Genomic DNA, 25,211 nt, shown 5'->3' on the forward strand with positions numbered 1-25,211 from the left:
TGTTCCCATATGAAGTGGCATTTCGAAGTGTCAGTTGAGTATTTAACCACAGTCAAAATGAAGCATCACCTGTGCTTGTTATGAAACAAGCCAGCTATTACAATCTACTACAGATGAGTTCTTACCTATATATTCAAACTCCTCCTTCAGAGCCATACCATTGTGAGAACAACATTGCTGACATATAAGGGCATACCTAGAAAACATTAATACTTAATTTCGTACCTTTAAGTAATAACACACTGAAGCAGGAGAAACATTTTACTTTAGACACTACTAGCTTAGATATTTACTCTAAAAAATTTGCACAGTGAAATTGTTATTACTTAAGGCCAACTGAATCTGTATACTTAACAATAGTTTTTAAAGTTGGTTTAGAAAAGCTACAATTTAGAGTTCATAGTTGAATAGACTTTTAATACAAGCATTTTCAGAAAATAACATCAAAACCATTTAAATATTTGTACCACATTAGCGACCACAGTTAATATGGGAGTTCAGATATGTCTAGACAGTTCTGAAGGCAAAGCATTTATAATAGTAATAAAGCTGAAGTGCTAAGATAACTAAATGGTTGGGTTTCTTGAACAATTTAGTCACCTACTTGAGTATCAAGGTTTATTATTTTTATATCATGACTAATAGCATTCAAAGTGGTTACCATTTTCCCTACAGATTTCATGAAACACTAAGCAGCAGCCATTTCATTTTAAAAATGTGCAACATTCTTAGTCTTGAACCTTCTAATTTTATTTTTTTTTTTAATAAAAAAAGGGTTAAGTTCCCTAACTCGAGTATTTGCATACTCCCTTAAGTAATGTCTTACCTGTTCTGAGGACCATCACCGACCAAATATTCAATAACTCTATCCATAACTCCTCTTTCTCGAGGAAGAATAGGTCTCGCTAAAGGAGGGCCTGGAGGATGAAGACCTAGGAAGACATAAAATGCATCAAATGGATTTTCAACTATATTGTATATAATCTGTGCATGCTAGTGCCATTAAAATTCCACCTACTTAATATAAAAAGCATATTCCTTAATTTACTAGGACAGCTTTAATTTTTTTTCAACCCACAACAGTTGGAAGTTCACCTGCTCCTTCAGCTTATATTAACTCATTCTACTTTTACACATTAAATACATCGTTAAATCTACTTCTAAAAAACTTAATGTATCAATAGTATTTAATGATGGCTGAGAATTATAGACTTTTTAAGAAAAATACTGCTCTTTTCTGAGTTTGCTTCACACACTTTCAAATCTGCATATGTAGTTTTTCAAGTTCATGCCAACAAATCTGGGGGAAAAAAATCAATTCCAACAGCAAAAGAATAAGTAAGGATGCTACCAAAGAAGCATCCACTGGCTTCTGCAGTCACTAGGCAGCAGGAGCCTACCTGAAAACATGTACTGTGTGTATTCAGTCTACACATTAAATATACCCAGGCATCTGATATTTTTGGTAATCTTTGTTGGAAAGCTGGGTATTTTCAGACCTGTGCTTAGTCAAAGTAATCAGAAGATCACTAGTGATATAAAAATATTTCTGTATTCCATGTGACTACTACCAAAATAGAACAAAATAGAGTAACAACATTAAGTGCTACCACCTTCATCTCAGTTCACATACAGCAATTACAGCACAGCAGTGGCACACATTTGCCTTTTGACACAGTTTGAAACCCTCTGGTCTGCTCCAACACCATCACAAACTACCAATTTCCATATATACCACTTACATTCATACTTCTATCTTCCCTTCTAGTCCTAACACAGAAGAAGTTAGGCATAGTGAGCAAATGCAATAAAAACTGACCACTCGAATAGCAAGCATTTCAAATCAAGGACACTCCTGGCCAAAAGCCATTTTACACACACAAGTTAAGTTACAGTACATTCAAAAATTTAACACATTAATCAGATTATACGGCAACATATACTGCCTTCCACTTCCCTGTTACTTAATAGTAACTATTTTAAAGGAAATACTGCTTTTAATCCACAGTAATCCTATGCAACGAGATGTATGCCTCCCAGAACTGGCATAACACATTGTCATACTTGCAGGCTACAGATAATTGCTTTAGTTTGAAAAACTGCTTGATCAATTAGTTTTAGTTAAATCTCTTAATTGTGTGTCCAATCAGCAGCCCACATCCACATCAGGTTAAGTTCAAGTAAGTGCTACCAACTGAAAACATCTGATTTCTCATCTTAAAGGACAGAACCCGAGAACACGTCCTTCAGAGGGCACTTACACTACCCAAGATTAACTTTATATCCCAACCTTTCAGATTCTTTTTAAAGGTTACATTAACTGCAGTCTGCTCTACAGCTTGAACACTTTGCAGAGTTGTGAGAATACACACTTCCTATTCCTCCAAAGTATTGCCTCCTAAATTCTGACCTGAAATGACTCTTCCATGAGCAAGGATTCTGCAGATTATTCAGTCCAGAGTTCATCCATACTAATGATAAGGAGAGATTCCTCCCAGGATCTCACAGAGTTACCTGAGACAAAGACCACGCTACAACCACTAACCCAAGAGACTAATACCTATACTTGAAAGCTCATTCAGCAATTGAGAAAGCTGCTACAGCATTAGAAATCATATTTGGCAGTTCATTAACTAAACCTCTAACACGTCATAGAGGAAAAAATACTTACAGCTGAACAATGCTATAACCTTATGGGTCAACATAGAGCATTAGTTCCAGACAACTTGTTCTGTTGCTATGATTTTGCTCAATGCCAAGGAGAAAGAAATCAACGTGGGGTAATCTGAAGCCATGCAAAACTGAGTATATTTAATCCTTAGGAGTAAAATTCTCAAGGCCCAAAAAGCAACTCATATTCTCTCAGGGAAGAGTTCTGGCTTGGAACTATTCAATATATCCAATAAAAACACTTAAATAAAACACATAGCTTAGAAGGGCTTTCAGTGACCACACATTTCGATTCCCTATTCCAGTATTTTTCTTGGAAATGTGTTTCACAGATTGGATTAGTTGAACTAATTCAGAAGGACATTTAATTGAAAGACACTACAGGGAAAAAAAAAAAAAAGAGCAGACTTGAAGCTTCGCAGAAGATAAATTTATCTTTTCTGTAGCCCTTTTATGCATGCCCTGGTGCTGCCCTTAGCTGAAGTCATTCCTTCCAGTAATGCAACTTTCAGCAGACTCCTTCATAAGTACCCACAGAGAAGCAACATGTATGCTATAGGTATACACAGGCAAGACAACACAGCAGCTTTTGTCACTTAATAAGCTGATTTAAGATGGGCATTCTGCTTAAACAGCATTAAATGTAACCGACAGCAATTCTCTCTCAAACCTTTTATCTTTTAACCTCCACAGATGCAAGCAAAGGGAAGATTCACTGCCAAAATGCACTACAATCAGTTGTAAACCTGAAGTTCAGCAGTAACATATCTGCATCTTCTAAGGTAAAAAAAAACAGAAACTGTTTCACAGAGTAGGTCTCAAACATTTGCAGCTATGTCCTCTCACAGTCCTACGCTGAGAATGAGATTAATCTTGTCATTAAGGGTGCAATTTTTCTAAAAGAAAATGCCTCTCATCAATTCTGGAAAATTGACTTAAATGGTTTGTTCTAATCAGAATATACTGCAATTCACATGTCTCCAATAAGCACATAGTTTCATTCTTAGCATGTTGGGTTTTTTGTTTCGTTTTTTACAATAATCCTCATTTTCACAAACAGAAGAACTGAAATCAGGAGACATAAATCAGCATTCTCAAGATATTCCTGTACTCTGCAAACAAGTAGTACTTAAGACTAAGAAAAACCTCAAAGCAGTTACCAGAACAAATTCACTACAATGTTAACTAGGCAGAATCCAACATTTTACAGATTTTTTTCAAAGGCTGACCAGAGAAAACTTCAAGTGAAACACATTTCCTAAGGCTTCACGGGAAAAAAAAAAAGAAAAAACTCAGTGCTTCCATTAAAAAAAAAGTGAATGGTCAATGTTTAACATGAGTGCAATGGCAAAGATTTGGAAGACTGATATAATCCGTAATAAAGTTAAAACTCTACAATTCTTTTCCTCAATATCTGGTTAGTATTCAAACACTGACTAATATCCAAAAGATCATATTTTTATATGCCTCATATATCATAACAAAGTTTCCAGTAGTTAAAAAAGGTAAAATTTAAGTAAAACTACCTAGCATTACAACATGCTCTAAGGAAAACTTCAATTACCTGCCTACTAATAACTCAAACCAACCATCTTAGTTCTCATGCTGTTATGGACACCAGTAATTAATATGAACATCAAAAGCAATCATTGTAGAAAGACTGGTCATTTTTGCAAAGCTTGGCAAACTCTCAACTACCTGCTGGTTATTAATTTTCAAACATATGGGAGCTCTGTGGTAATACACGTTAAATTGATTCTCCTCTACAAAATATAGTATAATGAAAATGAATTATTAATCTTCTCTACTTTAGAGATAATTAAGGCTATTCACATTTGTTGCAAGCCATGCATAAACTTAGAGGCAATGATATTACTCTTACAGATAGTGAATTTACATACTTCCCACTACAGCTACATGACTAAGATTTTATATGCTTGAAAGGTTTGGGAAAACTCAAGAGAAAACAAGGCTTCCACACTGACACTGACAGTTACAGTATACAACAGAACATTGCTGCAACAGACTAACACGTTTAAGTAGAAAAAATGCACATGCATACAAGGCATTATCATGAAAATCACATTAAATATTTTAATTAACAGTCTTGGCAACTATCCTTTTAAACAAGCTGATTTTTCTTTCCTTCTCTAAACCCTTTCTGCAAGTAAGGGCTAACATTCACCCAGCTTATTCATTGTACCCAACTCTTTTTTCCCAGTAAGAAAACTAGCAGACTGCTGATACTTGATTATAAAGCCAGCATCTTAACCAAGAAGGAACATGTGGTTTTAAACTCATTAAAGAATTTCCAACAAGCGGGTTTCAGTAAACACTTTTTGAACCCAAATGACCACTTCCTTGGTGCGCGAAGCTAATTTACACTACTTCAAGATAATCAAGAAGTATTAATATCTTGCCATTATAGTTCACTGCAGAGATAAAAAACAAAATTTAGCAGCTTCATAATAAAGGTAAACAATTACTAAGCAATAGCAAGGCTTAACAAAGTGCAGTAAACAGATCACTACCGATAAACAGATCAGCACCAAATAATAGTGGTGCTGAAAAGAATCTTGGCAAGTTGCATCCATGACCACTTGAGGAACTTGCACATCCACAAGAATATGGGTTCTGATGAGATGCATCCCAGAATCTTGAGGGAATTAGCTGATGTAGTTACCAATCACTTTCAATGATATGATGGGGTGCCATCCGGAGGGACCTAGATAGGCTCAAGCAGTGGCCCAGGTGAACCTCATGAGGTTCAACAAATCCAAGCGCAAGGTCTTACACTTGGGCCAAGGCAACCCTCACTACAAATACAAGCTCATGGACTAAAGGTTTGAGTGCAGCCATGCCAAAAAAGACCTGAGGGTAGTGATGGATGGGAAGCTGGACACAAGCCAACAACATGCCCTCGCAGCCCAGAAAGCCAGTCGTACCCTGGGCAGCATCAAAAGAAGTGTGGCCAGCAGGTCATGAGGGGTGATCCTACCCCTCTACTCTGCACTGGTGAGGCTTCGCCTGGACTACTGCATCCAGATGTGGATTCCTCAGTACAGAAGAGACATAGACATGTTGCAGCACATCCAGAAGTGGGCCACAAAAATAATCCATGGAACACCTTTCCTACAAGGACAGGCTGAAAGGGCTGGGACTATTCAGCCTGGAGAACAGAAGGCTCCGAAATGACCTGAGAAAGACCTTTCAACATCTGAAGGGGAACTACAGGAAAGAAGATACTCTAGAAGGATCTGTGGTGACAGAACTACAGGGGAAATGGTTTCAAAGAGGATAGATTTAGAGTGGATATATGGAAAAAGCATTTTTACAGTGAAGGTGGTGAGGCACTGGAACAGGTCACCTAGAGATGCAGCGGATGCCCCATCCCCGCAGACTTTTAAGGTGAGGCCAGATCAGGCCCTGGGCAACCTGATGTAGCTGTGGTGTCCTGTTCCATTGCAGGGGAGTTAGCCTAGATGCATTTTAAAAGTCCCTCCCAACTCTAAGGATTCTATGACTATATTTTTGAGATTGTGATCTCCTCCACTGTCCTGAGATCTAACTTGCCAAACATTCTGCAACAAATGGATACCCTGGATTTGGCCTCTACCGTGATTCACCTTCAATGAGCAGAACAAAATCCCTCCTTCTCTCAAAATCTCCCAAATTTTAGCATCCCTCCTAAACCAAATGGCACATGCTCAATTCAATTAAATCCATCCTTTCACAACAGGAAACCAGAAACAAAAGGAAAATTACTTCCAGAATATGAAACCAAGTGTTAAGGAGCATTCATTTCTACAGAATTTTGACCTGTTGGTAAACTTTTGACTATTGCACCAAACTAACATGCAATTTTAGAAAAAAATCCAGATACACCACAGACAATTCTTCTAGCATATTTGGGATTTCATACTTAAAATCTATGAATATAGATTGCCTAAGTATACCTCCTGAAGTGAAAATTTAAATAAGTGTCAAGATGCATGTTAAAAAATATACGTGCAGGGTTTAGTCAGAAACATGAATGTGTTCGGAAAGTGTTCTCCTCTATATCTGATTTATATAACTGTAGAGTTTTTCTGAACTAAGAACATAAAAAGGTATGCTATATTGTTGACTACAGAATACTGCAAAGTTTTATTGCCATTTAAACAAAGAAGCCATAACAGTTAAATGAGCTCAGGCAATAGGTTTCAGCATCAAGAGGTGCCAGCTGTAAAGAGTTATAGCTAATTGAATATGGAACTCCCGCTTAATCAGATAACTGCTCTGCAATTTCCAAATGAAATGCCATTTCCATACTGTCTGAAAATGGCCTATTTTATAGGTAACCAGAGAAAACAATATAAACTGTAAATAATAGTAAGCATTCTGTTTACCCATTCCAGGCACTGAAGTAGCTGGGGATCCAGGGCGTCTTGGTAGAACGTTTGACTGCAAGGGTGGCACAGCAGTTCTTTCTGGTGGTCCAGTAAGAGCAGATGCATCCCTCTGCTGATTAGGAGACGGTGTTGCCGAAACAAGCGATTTTGGAGAGCCTTGCTTAGGAGTAGCAGGTGTGAGTGTAGAAGCATTTCTTTGTGCTGCAGTCCTCTGACGAATTTCTGACAAGATACGCACATACTTATTTTAACACCTAACACTATAAGCAAAAAATAAGTACATTAATATCACTAACCTGCTATTTTAATCAGCCAGAAATAACCGAGTCAAATAAAATCAGAAAGATCTATAACTAAAGATTGCCAGCTGAATGGCTGAGCATATCATAGAACTAAAGCCTGTACAGAATGCTATGTTTTTAATAGTAATGATCATTAACTGTGTACTTGGGGTAAAAGACTTCCAGAAGAAAGTTAACAGATGCCTACCTTATGATTTCGTATTCTAAGGCAGAAAGTTGGACAGATAAACAGATAAGTTCCAACCAGAAAGCACAGATAGAACCTGTGCTTTCTGTTTTACTCTATGATGTAAACATGCTTCCAAGCATTTCGTTTTCCATGGGAATAAAAACTATTCAGTCATTGCGTAAAATATCCAGGCTAAGTATCAAGTGCTATTAAGAAACTTTCAGATTAGATCATTTCAGGTTGTATAAATTAAAATTCTAGAATGACAACAAAACATTACACTGCTGATCTTAAACAGGTAATACAGTTTTGTTCACTCTTTTCAATAAATGTACCAACAAGCCACACGTTTGGATTGTCAAAAAGCAGGAAAAGACTCTATTACATCGTTCACATACTTCTATCTCAATCTGTGACCACTGAGTTACTATTATTTCTAAGAAACATTTTATATATGTTTCTTCAGCTTCTCTTCTACCAAGACAAAGCTCTCATTAACAAGAACAGGAATATCATCCCAGTAATATATTACAGTTTGGATATTTTATCAAGTCATGAAAATTTCAAGTTCCATTACATTTGTATACAAGTTTGTTCACCAAAGCAAGGCAGGATCAGTGACCAGGAATAGCAACCACTTCATTATTTCCCATCCTATCTATATCATATTGCCTCCAAAGAATATTTGAAATACTGTAAGAAATTAAATTGAAATTAACCCTCACTTCAGGACTTAATCTAAAAACTGTACCCCCAGAATGGTTACACCAGACACTAACCAATAGCCTCCAGAACTAGTTCCTAGCACCCAGAATATTTTGACTGAACTTGCTTATCTTTAAAAAATAAAATAAGGCATTTAACATTTGGCTTGGACTTTCAATTCGTCTCCCTGAGTTTCAAGATTGGAGAGACTGCTGAGTTTCTGACAGGCTGAAGAGTGTTAGCTCCTAGCAAGTAGATTGTAAACTCATTAGTGACTGGATGGCCACAGGGAGATGGGTGTGCTCAAGTCTGAAAGAGAGACCTCTGTATCTGTGAAGTAAAACACTACCACACTAAGCTTTTGTATGGTGAGCATGTAACACGAGCTTACACACTAGCCAAGGAAGAGTTGCCATCGCTAGAGCATCAGGTCAAACGAAAGTTAAGTTGGTCAACTGCTAACACCTAGTGCTATGAAACTGCAACATGTAGGCTATGTTTTGGCCTACTAATCTCTGCATATATATATAGCGTTAGTATAAACCAGAAGGAAGAAAAGAGCATCCACAGTCAGAAGACTGCAACCAAAGTCTTATTACAAAAATCTATCTAGCTCAGTTACTCACTAAGCAGAATACATTATTTGCTTCCCCTTCTACGTTATCATGCACATTGCTGCGTTATCTGACACTTCATCTTCCAGTTCAGATCACCCAACAAGTATGAAGATTCTGAATGTTTTTAAGTTGGTGTTAGCAAGTAGAACGTGTCCCCTCATTTAAACTGTTCCAGATCTGGATAACAGGGTAAATTTGTGAGGTTGCAGAAATTTCTTAAAGGTTTCCTTGGTAATATGTTTCTACTTTTAAAACTAATCCCGTGCCAGAAATTGAATTTTAATTGAGAAATCATCTATGATGAACATCTCACTGACACTGAGAGATTTCTGTGAGAGATTTTACTAGCAACATTTCAAATTAACCTGCATAGAATAACTACCCTCTTCATTTACTCATTTGCAGCTTGTAAAATTCTGCCCAAAAAGTATAAATCATCTACAAATAATATATTGCATGTTAATTATGAAGTTCTTGTAAACTTTCAGTTTCCATAATTAAAGTCCCATGAGTTAATTGAAGAAAGTGTTCATTTTGTCTCTATTCTAACAACATATAGCAACTGCTGAAGTAGTTTGAATTAAGTTTTGCAGTTTTCAAAGGTTTCTTTTTTCCCCCCCCTACATAAACGATTCCTTTCCATCTGTAAATTATCTGTATGAAGACAGACGAGTAACTTGAAAATGGATCTTTTATCCTTCAGGTGTGCTAAGTTCAAACTCCGCAGTTACTGGCACTGAACAATACTGATACATAAGCAGATAGGTTAAAATGGCTATTCCCAACTGATGGTTCAGTATAATTTCTTGCTGGTTTATTAAGATATTGCTACTGGTGAGACAGCTGTATCTTTCACTTTTGCAAGCCAAAGTATTTTATTTCTCCTTCACTTCAAAACTTGATTTTTTTACACTGTTTTTAAAATATCTACAGCACAACGCCAGCCAAGATATAGTTCACAAAACTGTTGGCTTTAGTGGCAAAGATGAACCAAGAATTTCTTTATCCTTGATGTCTGTACCCAACCCACAACTTGCAACCATCTGTTATTGCATTGTTTTTAATTCAGGTCATGCAGCGATCTCAATTACAACAGAGCACTGCTAACAGCTGTATCAGCACATTGAAGGGAACAGGTAATAACAAGATATTACTGGTTTTTTTGTGTTTTTTTTTTTTTTCCCCCACTTACTTACTCTATTTTCTTCATACGGACAGAGTACTGAATGTTCATTAACTCCACCCCTCAAAGCACTTAATAGATAAAATTGCACTTTTTCAAATTCCCCTCCTTCTGAATTTCCAGGATTTTCTAATAGCAAATATCAAGATTAATACAATTCATCTCTTAAAATTACAATTAAGAAGTATGTCAAAAATCACGAAAACTTTGAAAAGAGTTAAACAGCACATGATGAAGCTGCTGAATGATCATTGCAGGGTCTCGTTTCTTCTCTGTGGTAAGTTCAAACTCACAGAAATCACAGAAACACCAAGGTTGGAAAAGATCTACAAGATCATCCAGTCCAACCATCCACCTATCACCAACAGTTCTCAGTAAACCATGTCCCTCAACACAAAATCCAAATGTTCCTTGAACACCTCCAGGGTCAGTGATTCTACCACCTCCCTGGGCAGCCCATTCCAGCACCTGACCACTCTTTCAGAAAAGTAGTATTTCCCAACGTCCAACCTAAATCTCCCCTGGCACAGCTTGAATCCATTCCCTCTAGTTCTATCACCAGTGGTTTTCTGAGAGTTAACTACTATGCAAATCTGAATGATAAAAAACTTTGAACTAATTAACTTAGTTAGATGTGTGAGTTTCTATTTCAACTTGCAAGTTAAACACATTCCAACTAACCTTCCACCGACTGCCGTGTACAACTTTAAGTCCAATCTGATTGGTCATTATCTATCCAGTGTTTAAGGTAACGAGTTCTGCTCCTTGACCAGCATGTCTCCAAACTGAGACAAGAGAAGTCTAAGGAAGTACACACGTTAACTTATCAGCTATTTTATTAATTTCAAATTACTAACTCTACTGTATGTCATATACAAGAAGTTATACCATAACCACAATAAGGTACCATCTAGTTGTAGTAAGTTATGTTCTGTTCCATGCAGTGTATTTGTTTGGGGCAGATATTTAGTGAGAAATACAGTAAGCTAACACTTTTGATATCTAAAAATTTAATTAATGAATTACTGCATATACAAAAAATGGACTATTGAAAAAAATAAGTCTCCCCATTTCAAAGATAAAGCCAAACAGCACAAATACAAGCACTGTGCACCTACCAACAACAGTATTGCAAGAGTGAAAAATGAAAGAAATACAGGCTCGTCTATCTCAAATCCCTCTCCCATGAATTAAGACTTAAAAGTTTTAATTTGTACTCCAAAGCAGTTTTTCTTCCATAGGAAATTATGTACATCAGATTCTGCAGTTTATTTTGAGCATGAACCCCCACAGGTCTGAGTTAGTTAAAACAGCAAATTACTCGTTAGACTATCTCAAAACTTTTTGCAAGTAAGCCACCTTCATTAACATTATACCAGGCGGTCTTTGTACTGTATTAACAGTAGCATTTTCAGTCTAAGTACAGCATGTTATACTCAACTTTAAGAAAAATCCAAGTATATTCTGTTCATGACAAACTAGTGAAGTCCATTTTTATTACCTACCTAATACCACTTCTGCACTAGCTTTGAGAAATCAACCCATCTGCCATTAAAAAGTAATGTAAGTGCTGCATTATGAAATGTCTGACTAAACAGATAACGTAGCATAACTGGAAAATTAAGTCAAGGAACACAGTATAAGATTTCACAGCCATTTAGTATTCAAATGAAACAACTATGTGACACAGGAATTTGATTTTAACACATCAATATTTAATGTTGACGCTAACATTGCCTAGAAGAGCATCAGTATTTACTAACAGATCCACTGTATGGAAAAATAAGGAACATCCACAAGCATAGTCTAATAAACAGTCTATTAACCCTAAATAAAGGTCAATCAATCTACAAATTTTATTACAGAGAGACTTCCAAGAGTGAAAACTGCAATGAAAGATGAGCATCTCTGCTAAAGAGCAGCCATTTTACAGGGCTATTACCTTGTCCAGGTCTTGAGGTTGCAGATGTTCCAGCAGATGGCAGTTCAGCCTCCTGCCAATTAATTATAAATAACATTATCTGAATGTACAACTTCACAGTACCTTTTACATTAAATCACTATCAATAAAGATTCTTACCTTTGCATTTGATTCTGGATCAAACCTTTCAAGAATTAGTTTAGCAGTCTTGTATGTTTCCTTCTCCATCACTTCCTCAAGCTGGAAACAAAAGGTTCCACATATCAAAACAGAACTCTTTCAGCATTTTCTTCACACACACCTATTCACAACCAACATACAGAAGTTACCAAATTGTGAAGCTCTACTCAGCGAGTCATCTTCAGATATAACTCACGTAACATGGGCAGATAACTGCAGATTTGGTGCATACAATGGATATGAAATTTTGCTTCCAAAAGTTTAGCAACTCTAATGGGCTACTTGTATTTAACAGCTTTATTGCAAGGAAACACCAAATATTGCTAATTGTTTACATATAATGAGGAGAATAATTACATGCACCAACTTCAATAATGGAATGTGCAAAAATCTATCAGCCATCATTATTGGAAGTTATTAGACATGACAAGCACATGACAGGCAATTCCTTAGATTTATTTCCTCATAGCACTTAATGCTATTAATTTAAGGAAGGTCGTTAGCCAAGTGCTTTACAGAATAAAGTCTCTGTGCCAATTAACTGCTGTCAGCATCGATTTTAGATTATTTATTAGCAGAAGCAATTAGCTTGCTGCAAACGCTGTGAAAACTCACTAACTAGAGAACAGCCGTGGAATTTGCTCAAATGACTTTAAAGGCTGGAACTCCATCTTTACAGCAATTCAAACTGCTTTTCAGAAAAAAAGGGAACATGTTAAGAATTTAAATAAAAAAATTTACTGAGAACTATGCGTAGTTCAGGGAGTGTAATTAAAGCACTTCATTATTACAGCGTTTTATTTACAATGCACTCAAGTGGCTTTATAGCTAATACATGGGCTTAATTAAAAAAGTAATCACTAGTAAAGTATCATTTTAGTGGCTAACAGTCAACATCAGAAGAAGCTTAACTTTAAAACAGATAGCTAAAGTTATGACAAATAGCAAATATACATAGAAATTATAATGCATTTTACAGTATCTTAAGCAGACCTTTTCTCTTAGATATGCTGACTAATGGCCACATTCAGCTAAAAGTGGTCTTGTTTGTTTGTTTGTTAAATTTGCTGTTGGCATAAGCTGCAAAACTGAAAAGGTCAGTGGTCAAAAAATTACGTTCCCTCAAAGTCATTTATCACTGCTAAAATAATAAATGGTGCACATTAACATGACTTTTAGGCAAGTATTTCACTAGTGAGAAACTAGCATCTCAGCCTTTCTGCGAATAGAGTCCTTGTACTGCTTTTACCATTAAAGAAACCTCAGAATCACAAATAGACCTCAGAAGATAAATAAATTCCACTCCATTTAACAGATACACAGTACCCATTTAACAGCTCTCTCCTACACACAGTACCAGAAGTTCAAGGCAAGGAATACTACAAAAGCTGCTAATTAAGGACTGTTGAAATAAAAAGGGAACGAATAGCAAAGTAAAAATAATAATAAATTCTCTCAATTTTTATTTCTGCAGGGCTTTGGATTTAACCTACTAACTTAGCAATGCCACGCAGTACAAACTAAGATCAGAATTAAGAGTCTAATAGGATAAATAAAGCATTAATTTCTCATAAAAGTGCAAACCACGAGGCAATCCTTCACATGACCGGGTGATGTGAGCAAGGGAAAGTGGGGAAGCATTATTCATCAGCATCAATATCCAGTCCCCAAACCAGAAGGAAGAGCCCCAAATCACTTTACATAAATGACTGCATAATGCATGCATTTGTCTTCATAGCAACACAGGAGAATGAGAAAACTTCAGACTAGATGACTTCTAGGTAAAGAAAGAACAGAATGCTCCACCATCACTTGACACTTCCCTGTCACAAGATTCAGATGTCACAGTCATTCTCACATTATCAAATTATGGGATAATTCAACAAGTTATTATTCATGTTTTGAAATTATATACAGTTATATAAATTCAGCAAAGCTGAAACTGAATGAGAACTCACATCTGCAATCAAGCTTTTACAGATTTCTTGAAAACTCTTAAAAACGATCGAGATTTTTATAAGTACACTCACAAACCCCATGGTTTCACTTCTGGAATATATTTTCCTGAAATCAGTTAAATTTATATTGGCTGACAATATAAAAAAAATAGCAAAGAGATCAAACTTTGCTTACTGTTTAAGCAAATTAGTATAATTACTAGAAGCACATAATGGCTTGCGTGTATAAGCTTGGAATACTATAAGTTTGCATGAAGAAGAAACTTGCTGGTGCGCTACCGCAAACTCATTTACAAATGCAAATCAAATGACTGACTTCTGGATCATTCACTACTTTGAAACAACCCCCGAAAAGTTTTACCTAGTGCTGAACAATGGCTCAAAAACACAGCAAACTGCTCTACAGTTCCGCTCTTCTCCATAATAACCTTCTCTGAGATTCAATTTTTTTCCCCCACAAAAACATTTTCCACCTCCTACCAAAACAAAATTCAAGGTTTAATCAAGCTAAAATGCTGAGTAACCAGAATCACAAGTGAATTCTCTATAAAGGTTAATACCACCCTAATCATGGATTTCCAAACTAACCCACAGAATTAGCCACATCTTAATAAAGCATCATAGTTGTGTACCACTTTCTCTTCTACGGATAATTGCATGGATGGCTTCCTTTCCAAATGACAACCAAACAGAATTCCTGCAAAAACTACACCAGTTGCCTACTCTGAAAAGTAATATGAGTAATATATTTTAAGCATCTTGTCAATGCGATTTCGCAAATAGAAATTTGAAGTATTAGCACAGTGCAAGCTACTTAATCACCACACCACCTCGTGAGTTCTTAAACTGAATTACTTGGTACGTCAAACCTCACTATGGAGAAGCATTTCTCCACATTTGTGCAAGGCTGAAGATTAATTTCAATACACAGTATAAGATTTGCAAGCATGTACAAAAGTAACTTTAAAACAAAAAATAAAATAATTTAAGCCAAAGTAGGAACCGTTTGGTATGAACACTGCAAACACATCTACAAGAACCACACCTTGGTCATTCATCAGTAGATTTAGTTTTTAATCACGCTTTGAGCTTCCCATTGCGAATTCGCAGTACTCTATCGAATATTGGGTAGGCACGGCTGGGCTCACACAATGGTCAGTAATTACTATGCTATCTTAGCAAACTCTGTCCTCAGGCTAAGAATTATCCCATCTTTAAGACCGCTACTCCAGGTAAAGTCTCTGTTAATTCCCACTTCCAGCAGCTTAATACATGTCCTGTGCCCTTGCTTTTAATCTGCTTAACCCTCTGAACTTGCTCATCTAAACACATTCAGGCTTAAGGGTTGACAACTTCATTAACTGATGAAGAACTAAAGAACTGCGACTGCCAAAGAGACAGTCACAGTATCACAGACACAACCATTGTATCGCTTTATAATCAATGATGGAAAAAGTTGCAACTTAAAGCACTGCCTTAATTATAGCTAATGCACTCAATTCTTACCCCTGTGACAGTACCATAGAGAATCACAGCATGTTTTAGACCACTAAGGAAACAATACTGTACAGACTCAACCCCGTGCAAAGTATTATGCACACTGTGTACTTTGTCTCAACAGACAATATTAATGGATATTTCAAGATGAAAAACATTTGTCAGATATTTCACCCATGTTACCATCCATGTGATTATGCTACCAAAGACTGAAGTCTTATGAGAAGAGCTGAAGGGTCCATTTGGCAGCTCACATGGCGCAATCGCCAGGGCTTTCAATATAGTAGGTGAGAAGCTTACTCTGTTGTTGGCACCCTTTGCAACTTAAGGAGCATTACCAGGGAAAAGATAGACCACAGGCAAGAAAAGCTCAAGTGTTGTAACACTTCTCAAAAGGCCACCTGTCTTTAAAGTTTCTCCAGCAGTCAGGCAGTTGAACCACAATAAACTGAAAAACTATAGCTATTGTGGCAGGCTTACAGTGTCTAGACAATCCACATTACAAATAAATACAAAATACATAGTTTATGTTGTTTGAAGATCACTACGTTAATATCTCAGTAACCATTTCTATTACCAAATATACTGGCTACTTAGAATCCAACAGAAAAAAAAAATAATCTTGTCCTTCTCCCTTTCCATTACTTTGCATAAATGCTGTTGGTTGGTTTTTTTTTTTCCTTGCTTTCATTGTTTTGTTTAACTACAAAGTAGGTATCGCTACAGGTACTTGTTGATACAGATGGTATAAGGAAATTAATACAAAACCAAAACTAAATCTAAATATTATCAAAAATCACATTATTACATAATTGTTATAACTCAATTTTAAAATGTTTTTATCTAGAATACAAATTCTAGTCATGCCTCATTACCTGCATCTGTTTTCAGCTCATTTCAACACAGTAGGATTCAAGCTTAATTAAATACCTTTAAACTATGACCAAACTTAGTAGAAAATCTTCAGAGTCAAAAATACCAACACCACACCAGTTCAATAGGCTCAATAAGTCATCTGCTTCCTTGCTAGGAATCAGGCACCCACAAGCTCAGGAGATAATCACAGACTTTATTGCCCTCAGACTGAAAAACAGTAGAGCTAAAGTTCTACTTAGAAGTTTGTCTTCAACGATTACAGGTTGGCACTTCCGCTGTTGTTTTGACTTTTCTTTAAACCTTTTTTTTTTTTTTTACATTATATATTTTGCATATGCAAAGTCAAGACATTTACACCATGTTTCAGATACTATAATTCCAAGCAAAGAAACCTCCCCATTTTTTTTCCTGACTTATCTACCTGATTTTGTCTCATCTAAAAATAAATTAAAAAGACAAGGAACCCACACACAAGTTCAGCATGACTATTTCTTCAAGAATATGAAGATTGTGATCACAGAAAACCATTCATTTAAATGAAATGAGAGATTTACACTCAAGACTCCAAAGGCTCTTTGGTTCTTCATCGAGCTTCTCCAGAAATTTCCCTTCAAAACAACTCAGTAACTGTGTAAATTGGAAAAATTAACTAACTTCAGTTATTGTTTTAATAAAATAAGATTAAAACTGTAGCTGTCATACTCATTTATTTCATTACTACAAAATTTAAGCTTCTCCAACCCTTTTTTATCACCTCTTCAGCCAAAGGACACCTCCATTTAATAGATTCCTTAAAATAAAGATTAGCAGATATAAATTAGCAAATCCTCTTTACTAAAGGACAATGACATAATCAGGTTACAGTTTACCGTACCATTTTTACATTTACAAAGTACTTCCACAGCCCAGTGGAAGATCGGTGAATTCTGTTTGCCATGTGAAGGCCATACGATTTCAGACTCTTACCAGACACCTTTCTAGTAGCTTTGCTGCAGGTTTGCTGTTAATTTAGCTACTAGAGTAAGCAATCCAGAAGGCAGAAGGTAAACGCTTAGAAAAAATGATAAATAACAGGGCACATACTGCAACTTCAGGAGGATGTTTCAGGGGTAGGGACTTCACTTGTGATTTTGTTGGTGGCTGGTTGGAGGTTTTTTGGTTTTTGTTAAGTTTTGCCCTGAAAGACTTGAGATGAAGCCACAGCTTCCTTAGAGTGACTAGCCAGAGATGAAACAGCTTTCAGTGTTATGAACTTTGCAAACAGTGCAAGTTATCCAAGACTCAGTACCTTTTCCATCTAAAATTTGTTTCAAGATCAAGTGTTGATCCATCTGACACAAAGACCTGACATACACCAGTTTCATACAGTTAATTCATCCACACAGCTCACAAAAACACACTTGAAATAACTAATGGAACTGATACAAGACAGTATACATTTTCAAGAGAAAATAAGGTAATTGAATGAATACATAGTATAAAAATAAGATGGAGGAGAATGGAAAATAAGCAGAGAAGTATCTGAGATAGAAACAATCTGCTACTTGATGAAAAAGTGAATTCAGATGCAAGTCATTTTTGCTATTTATAAACAAAAAATTAGATGATGTGTCTATTAAAAAATCAGTTGGACTCTATGTTCTTGAATCAGTACATCTACTGCTTTATAATCCTAAAGTAACAAATAGTGAGCAATAAGCAGTTTAAAGAATACATTTTCATTTTTTGCTAAATCACTTAACAGACCTAGCAACAACAAAACAGGAGGTTTAATTTAAACTACAAGGAGAGAATTTATTCTCATACACAAGCAGCCCAGTACTACTGTGTGGCAGGAGTACTAGAAAACATATGAAACAGAGCAACGTTAGTAGCTTCCCCCCCCTCCTCTGCCTGTCTTTGCTTTTCATCTATGTATCTTCATCAAGCTGAGCTTGTAGAGACAAAAACATTTTAGTGGACCACAACAGCTGTTTTTACTTTAAGTTTTACTTACAATTTTTTTCTTTTGAGATTTTAAATCGTCCAGCGCATCATCTAAAAGAAAAACATCACACATCAGTTTCCACATAAGAGAATGTCTGCACCCTCTGAACATTGAATTTGCCCTGTACAATCAAAGTTTACTGACCACAATGAAACCTACTTCAGTAAACCTTGCAAAAAAAAAAAAAAAAGAGAGAAAATAAACTATTTTTAACCCTGAAACTGCTCATAAATTATAGCCCGCTTATCATTTTACAGTTATAACTATTTAAAAAGTTTTATGTACCATTTCCTCATTAAGGGAACCAATTCTAGCTAGTGCCCTGCTTTGACCTACATTAAAATTGCTACAACAATGGACCAAACGCACTTAATCTCAGCAGTCAAACTACAGAAAAAAATGCTTGAAGTCCGTGTATTAATATATCTGAGTACTGGATTTACTGGCTTCAATATTTCATGTAAGCCTCTTACACATGCTAGTTTCAAATGCCGGATGAATTCAGATTTGAAGCCCAGAATTCATTTCACCCTTCCAATACTTTGAGATCACAGAAGAGAAAAAAAGTTTTGTAGGCTAACCAGGTCATTTTACTACTAAATGTAAGAGACTTTGCTACAAGTAATAAGTGCAGCACTTAACCTCTTATCTCTAGAAGGAACAGAGAGGAAAGGTCAAATGCAATGGGATTCTCCTTAAGTCAACGCTTACAGCTTGGCACTCAAGGAAACCTCACTGCAATAAACCATCACCTAGCACAAAAGATATTTTCTTGGTAACATCAGTTTTCCACTACATCCTTCATAGCAAGAAGAGCTTAACACACATGAAATCCTGTTTAAAACTCTTCCTCAATATTACTGGACACTAGCAGTTCACTCGTAAAATATAATGGTTTTTCCTATTTTTCAGTTTTCCAAAAAAAGTATAAAGCTATAAGAAACAAGAAGAATATTAAATGTAATACATACTTTTAGTTACATACATACATTTGCATTTTCCTATGTATATTTATTAGGTATATTAAACACTTCTAAAAACTTATTCCAGGAAATAACTTTAAGGAAATCATAACATCTTGAACTTTTCCAGAATGTAGGAACCTACTTTGATGTAATAAGCCATTCTATTAAATGTATAAAATACTAGAACCTGGCACATACAAAATTCTAAAGGTGAATGCTAAGAAAGAATAACTATTACCATCACTTATCAATAAAAGAGATGGAACGAACTTAGAGCAAAATCTATTTTGTGCCAGGCCAGACCAAAGAAAATATACAATTCCAGGAATAACTTGAAATAAACAAACTAATACACCTCCACCCACCAAATTTGATATTTGTATTAGAACAGCCTCTCGGGTAGTCCCATATAGATTAACAGCTTGCACTGTAACGTGACATGGCATCGGCAGCCAAACAAATAGGAGTGTCATTCATTAACAGTTAATTAAGAAATAGTGGCTGCATTTGGTACACAACTGCCTAGAACAACTTTGAGTACAGCCACCCACATAGGAATACGGTAAGTTTATAGAGGGAGCATTTGTTTCTTTACCCCCTGCTTTTGACAAGCATCTCCTGCTTGCCCCTTCCAAGGTGGACAAATGGCAATTACTGGAAAGCACTCTCAAGAAACCAATATATCTTATCTTAATTAAGCCTACTGAAAAAGCATTCATATCAGAGAAGTCAATACCTGCAAGATACTTCATTTATTTTCTCCACGCTTTGGGATAGATCAGCCTAAATCTTCCTCAACAGCTGTCTGACTCACCTATCTTAAAAACTGATATTCCCTAATCTTCCTACATCACCCATCCTCCCTGTGTTTCACTAGGAATTTTCCTTATTCAGAGCTTGGCTCCCAAAACTGATGTAGTTATCCATTGTAGACTTCCGCAGTACTACACTATCATTTCTAGTGAAACTCGTTGTACTAAATTATATCAGAATAAAAGACTGCACTTAAGATACTCAGTTGCCAGTTCATTTTCCAATGCATTTTTTTCTGCAACTCTTGCACTGTGTATTTTATTTCTCTTTTCTAAATAGAAGACTTGCAATTTCGAGGCAAAACACAAATTAGGTTTGCCCAATCTCTAGTGCAGAAATAATTCTCTTTAGCACGACCTAACAAGTACTTAAACCTTTTCAACACAGGTTTAAAGGCAGTAGACTTCCTCATATTCTAAAAATAACAATGAAGGCTTTTAAACGAATCAGAACAATACACTTTTAGTTGTTATGGAGCCACGGAATGCAAATACATATTTGTCCTTAGAAATGAATCAACACAGCATCACAAAATATATGAACGATTTTATCTGTACATAAAAATGTATGTCCCTATGCTTGCATTTAAGATGTAAACATTAAATTTAAATGTCACTTTTGGAATTTCTTAACTCAAAAGCTGTCATCTTTAAGACATCTTAAAGACATCTTGTTGCTCTGCAAGTCATAAAACACTGACGTTTTTCTGTATAAGTGCTCATATGACCATGAGATATTGCTACAGGCAAATTTCAGAGAAAATCTCAGATGAAGTCCAACTACCACAAACAAGTGCCACAGATGAATTTCACATTAGAATGAATTTGCATGTACTTTAGCAACTACACACAAATATATTTGAACACCAGCATTTTTATTTTTTAAGTTATATGACACCCAATTTTCCTTAGCTCTCAGAAAAAAAGCAATCACACACTTATCTCCTTATACACTCAGGAGAGCAAAAGCATATTTTGGAGAACTTGGTGAGGAGCAAGCCATCTTGACAAATAAATTTAACACCTGCTATACGTCTCTCCTCTTCTACATAAAAATAACAGATTAGAACTGCAAGAATACATGCAAAATGCAAATATTAAAGAAGTTGCTCCTATTATCTTTATTTTTCTGCTTCATTTTATTCTATTACACTTCCAAATATCCAAAGAGGGTAGAAAGTTATCATCATTTCATAAGCAAAGTGAGAGATTAAACAGTTTCCATAATGTTCTCTACAGAGCTGTGGTAGAAACAACAGTGTAGCTAATGCTACCCATTTTAACATCAAGAGGTTATTGCTGGAAGCACCAAATGATTCAAAATATTCCCTTTCTCACAGCAAGCATCATTCCCAACCAGCCCAATACACTTAGAAAGATACAAAAATACTTACTATTCCTTTCTGTCCTTTTGGAAAAGAAAAAAATGAGCAGCGTTCTTATAAACCAGATTCTTTAAAACAGAAAGAAGAGTTATATTAAAATATTGCAGTAATCATTTCTGAAGTCATTTAGCAAAGCAGACAGTTCACACAGAAGACTTACCATAAAAGATTTAATTCTGTAAATACAACAAACAAATCTTCAAACAATATCTAAGCAGGGAGCTTAAATATTAATTGAAGCTTAATAACTACATTGCCAACAAGACACCAACATTGGTATAAACAAAATCCAACTGGAATAATATTAAACAAATACTACTATAGATAAAAATACTAAGGAAGCAGTAGCAGTAACATCATTGCTTGCTAAAATGCTCAATGAGAATGTTTGGAAACCTCAAGGTATATGAAACTAGCTGAAAACTACCTATTCATTGCTTCTTGTTAGATAAATTTATGAAGCAAGTTATCCAAAAAGCAAGTCTACCGGCTAACTCCCAAAATTAAGACACAGGAGGTTTGTACAAGGAATTCAATACCAATGAAAGGCAAGAGATACAGCCATTGTGCAAATGTTCTCCCAAACAAACATAACTGTCCTGACTCCTATTGATTTTACAGAGCTCTGAATCCAGTCACATTCTGTACAGTTTCAGCTGACTTAGTCCAAACAATGCAGCAGCTTTATCTGTGTGCTTAAAATAAAATTACTGATCTATGTCTGTTTTACATTTCAAAGGCTTCTCTACAATCCTTAAGAAGTGTTTTAATTTAGAATTGTTTATAATTATGATAAAGTAGCAATGTTTCAGTTGAGCAAGAAAAAAAAAATCCACATCCTAAAGGCTAGAAACACTTTCTGAATAACAACTAACATAGGAAAGCAAGCAAAATAATGCAAGATTTTAAAAATACTTCTGAGAAATTCAGAAAAACATATTTTGTATTTATATAATGGCTACTCAGTTTCAAATGCCTTTACACAGTAACAAAACATGAATTAGTTAAGTCAGACAAGGCAAACAGAATGTGAAAGTAACATGTCCAAGGTAAGAGAAAATGAGAAAACAAGCTTAACTATTCCACTTCTGAAAGTGTACTGTAACAACTTCAGAATACAGACAGCTTTGTCTCTTTAACAATCTAAAATACATCTTCCCATGAAGAAAGAACACTAATATACATGGGCATTACTTCTTTGTTTTTATCTATGCTTAATATAGAAAAGAGTCTTTTCCTACCTAAAGTTGTATCCTAAAGAAACACATATGGTAGGATTTCATGCAGCAGAAGATTCGTGAAACTTTGAGGTCAAAGTTGGAAAACAAATCTTTTCATATAAACATAACAAGTTTAAAATCAAAAACATTTATACGAGAATTAGGGCAACATGAAATAGTTTTCATTGAAATAGATTCCATTTCAAGAATATCTCCCTAAAACTTCTCAGATGTATCAATACACATTCAAAACGGATCCTAGCAGTTAACTCTCCCTACCAGTAATGTGCCAAGACTGAGGGAATGACCTAAGGCAGAAACAAGATGGTGACTGACTGCAACTGGAAAAGGCAGACATATTCCAGTTTGATTAGGGCTTTAAAAAAAAAAGAAGAAGAAGAAGAAATCTGTAGAGCTGTTGCAGGGTGGCACCTCCTGACTGAGAGCAAAGACAAGCTGGCAGTTGTTTGCTATTCACATCTGTCAAAAAACCTGAAGTGTAATAGCTTAATAGAAAAAAAATCAGATGAACTGTCACAAACTGTAAAAAACAAGTCTATCTCTGAACTTGTAATCTAATTCAAAAATGCCACCATTCCAAAAAAAGTGAAGCAAGAATTGTGAAGACAAATTAGGGAAAATCCAAAGTGAAAATTCACACCAGAGCACTAGAAGCCATCACCTTCAGTTGTAAATTTTTCATTTCTACACAAGCCCTCCTATCTCAGTCAAGTGAAGGTTCCTTTTCTACACACTTTCACTAGTAGCATAAGCAAGCTTTGCATGCTAACAACAAAAGCCTTCAAATCAGTGCACTTAAGAACTAAACAATTCATATTGCTGTCAAAGATTAATTTATAAATTAATTCTTTCCAGAAAAGAGAGCACTGCTCATCTATCTTCTCCATAGGATTCTTTAACAGCAACACTTGACTGCATTCCGCTTAACACAATATAACACTCAGAGAATAACTTCATGTATCTTTTAATGTATTACGTTCTGTGTTATCCACACCAATTGATCTTGCAGATCCTTAAATATATACACTTGACTCTTCCTTTCAAGTCTAGAGCTAGAGCACTGGCAAACCAAGTTTTCATACAATTGTGCTGCACAAACATAGACAGTATTCATCATGTTCGTCTGAGACAGTGGAAATTCCTATGACAGAAAGCAGTAAATGCACTGTACATCTGTTTGCTAGAAATGTTGCTCCTAAGACCAAGACCAATTCCCCTTGCTGAGGGCTGGGGGCAAGGAGCAAAGAAATGAAAGCACTCCTTGGTAAGTTGGGAACTCAACTTTTTTGTTTTTAAATAGAAGAAGGTCAACGTAGAAAACATGTCACTCATGAGGACAAATTGCCAATTGTGTAGAAAAAGAGAAGACAATTGTCCCTCCTATCCACATTCAAAGATGTTAGGGTATTTTCTATGTAAACAATCAAGGAACTTACAGAAAAAAACAGCTATTTACATAAAATTGATCCTCAATATATTTAGCCCAATAACCTTCCACATAACTTCAGCATTAACAATCAGTTAACATCTAAAATTCAGTTTTTCCATCCAGTCTCAAACTTTTTCCTTCAATTTTATATGGTTCACTTCACATACAGGCAAAATAACTTGTATCACTTCCATACAGTAGTGTTACTTTTCCAAAACAGCAGCAGAAATAAAACTCAAGATAGGGCTCTTCTGTTTATATTATGCTAACTGGCAGCTGCTCAGGTACAGCCCTCTTTCTAGCCCTGGTATATCTTAGTCAAGCAACTTTAGATGCTAATATCTTCTGATGACAAGACTTAATTCAGTACTAAATCCAGGCCCTAGAGAAACATTTCCACTAAAGAAAGAGTCTGTCCTACTACTTGGATTTACTTTAAAATAAAAAATTCAACAAGTTATAGCAACTCAAAGATCATCAAAAACAAACCCAAGCCTCTGCCACAAAGTGTTCTCCATCTCCTACTATCAAAGGGACAATCGTTTAAAAAAAAAAAAAAAAGACGTTTACTTACATCAAAGGAAATGCAAAAAATGGAAGCGTCATAAAAAACCTTGCTGTCCATTCATCAGGAAGACACCACAAATACACAATTAAGCAGGTGGCAAGATAAAGAAGTGAAGAGTAGAAGAGCAGCCTTCCAACCCATAGTTTCTGGAGTCTCTGATTTTTTTCTCTAAATTCTTCTAATGTCTGTATTTCCTGTAAATAAATAAGTTCAACTTTAATGATGAAATGTATCTGTGGCTTTTATCAAGTGCTTTTAAGTGCTTGCTAAAATTAGCCACATCAATGTCATACCTGCATAGAAGAAGTTAAGCATACTGTTGATAAATGCCATTATTTACCCAGAGATAACTTTC

General features: G+C 35.7%; 1 protein-coding gene across 5 annotated transcripts in view; it reads right to left on the reverse strand.

Annotated features, from left to right (window-relative positions):
- LNPK (lunapark, ER junction formation factor) overlaps positions 1-25,211 on the reverse strand; it is a 38,714-nt gene that overhangs the window by 7,720 nt on the left and 5,783 nt on the right. For all 5 annotated transcript variants that reach the window (XM_031599439.2, XM_031599437.2, XM_090144073.1 and 2 more), the window contains exons 4-11: positions 24,863-25,050; positions 21,628-21,686; positions 18,466-18,506; positions 12,118-12,198; positions 11,980-12,031; positions 7,059-7,283; positions 827-932; positions 126-196 (exon numbers count right to left, since the gene is read on the reverse strand). In XM_031599439.2, coding sequence (XP_031455299.2) covers positions 126-196; positions 827-932; positions 7,059-7,283; positions 11,980-12,031; positions 12,118-12,198; positions 18,466-18,506; positions 21,628-21,686; positions 24,863-25,050 — 823 coding nt within the window. The remainder of the gene's footprint in view (positions 1-125; positions 197-826; positions 933-7,058; positions 7,284-11,979; positions 12,032-12,117; positions 12,199-18,465; positions 18,507-21,627; positions 21,687-24,862; positions 25,051-25,211) is intronic.

This window comes from Phasianus colchicus, chromosome 7, assembly GCF_987193195.1.
Source record: "Phasianus colchicus chromosome 7, bPhaCol1.hap1.1, whole genome shotgun sequence".
NCBI lineage: Eukaryota > Metazoa > Chordata > Aves > Galliformes > Phasianidae > Phasianus > Phasianus colchicus.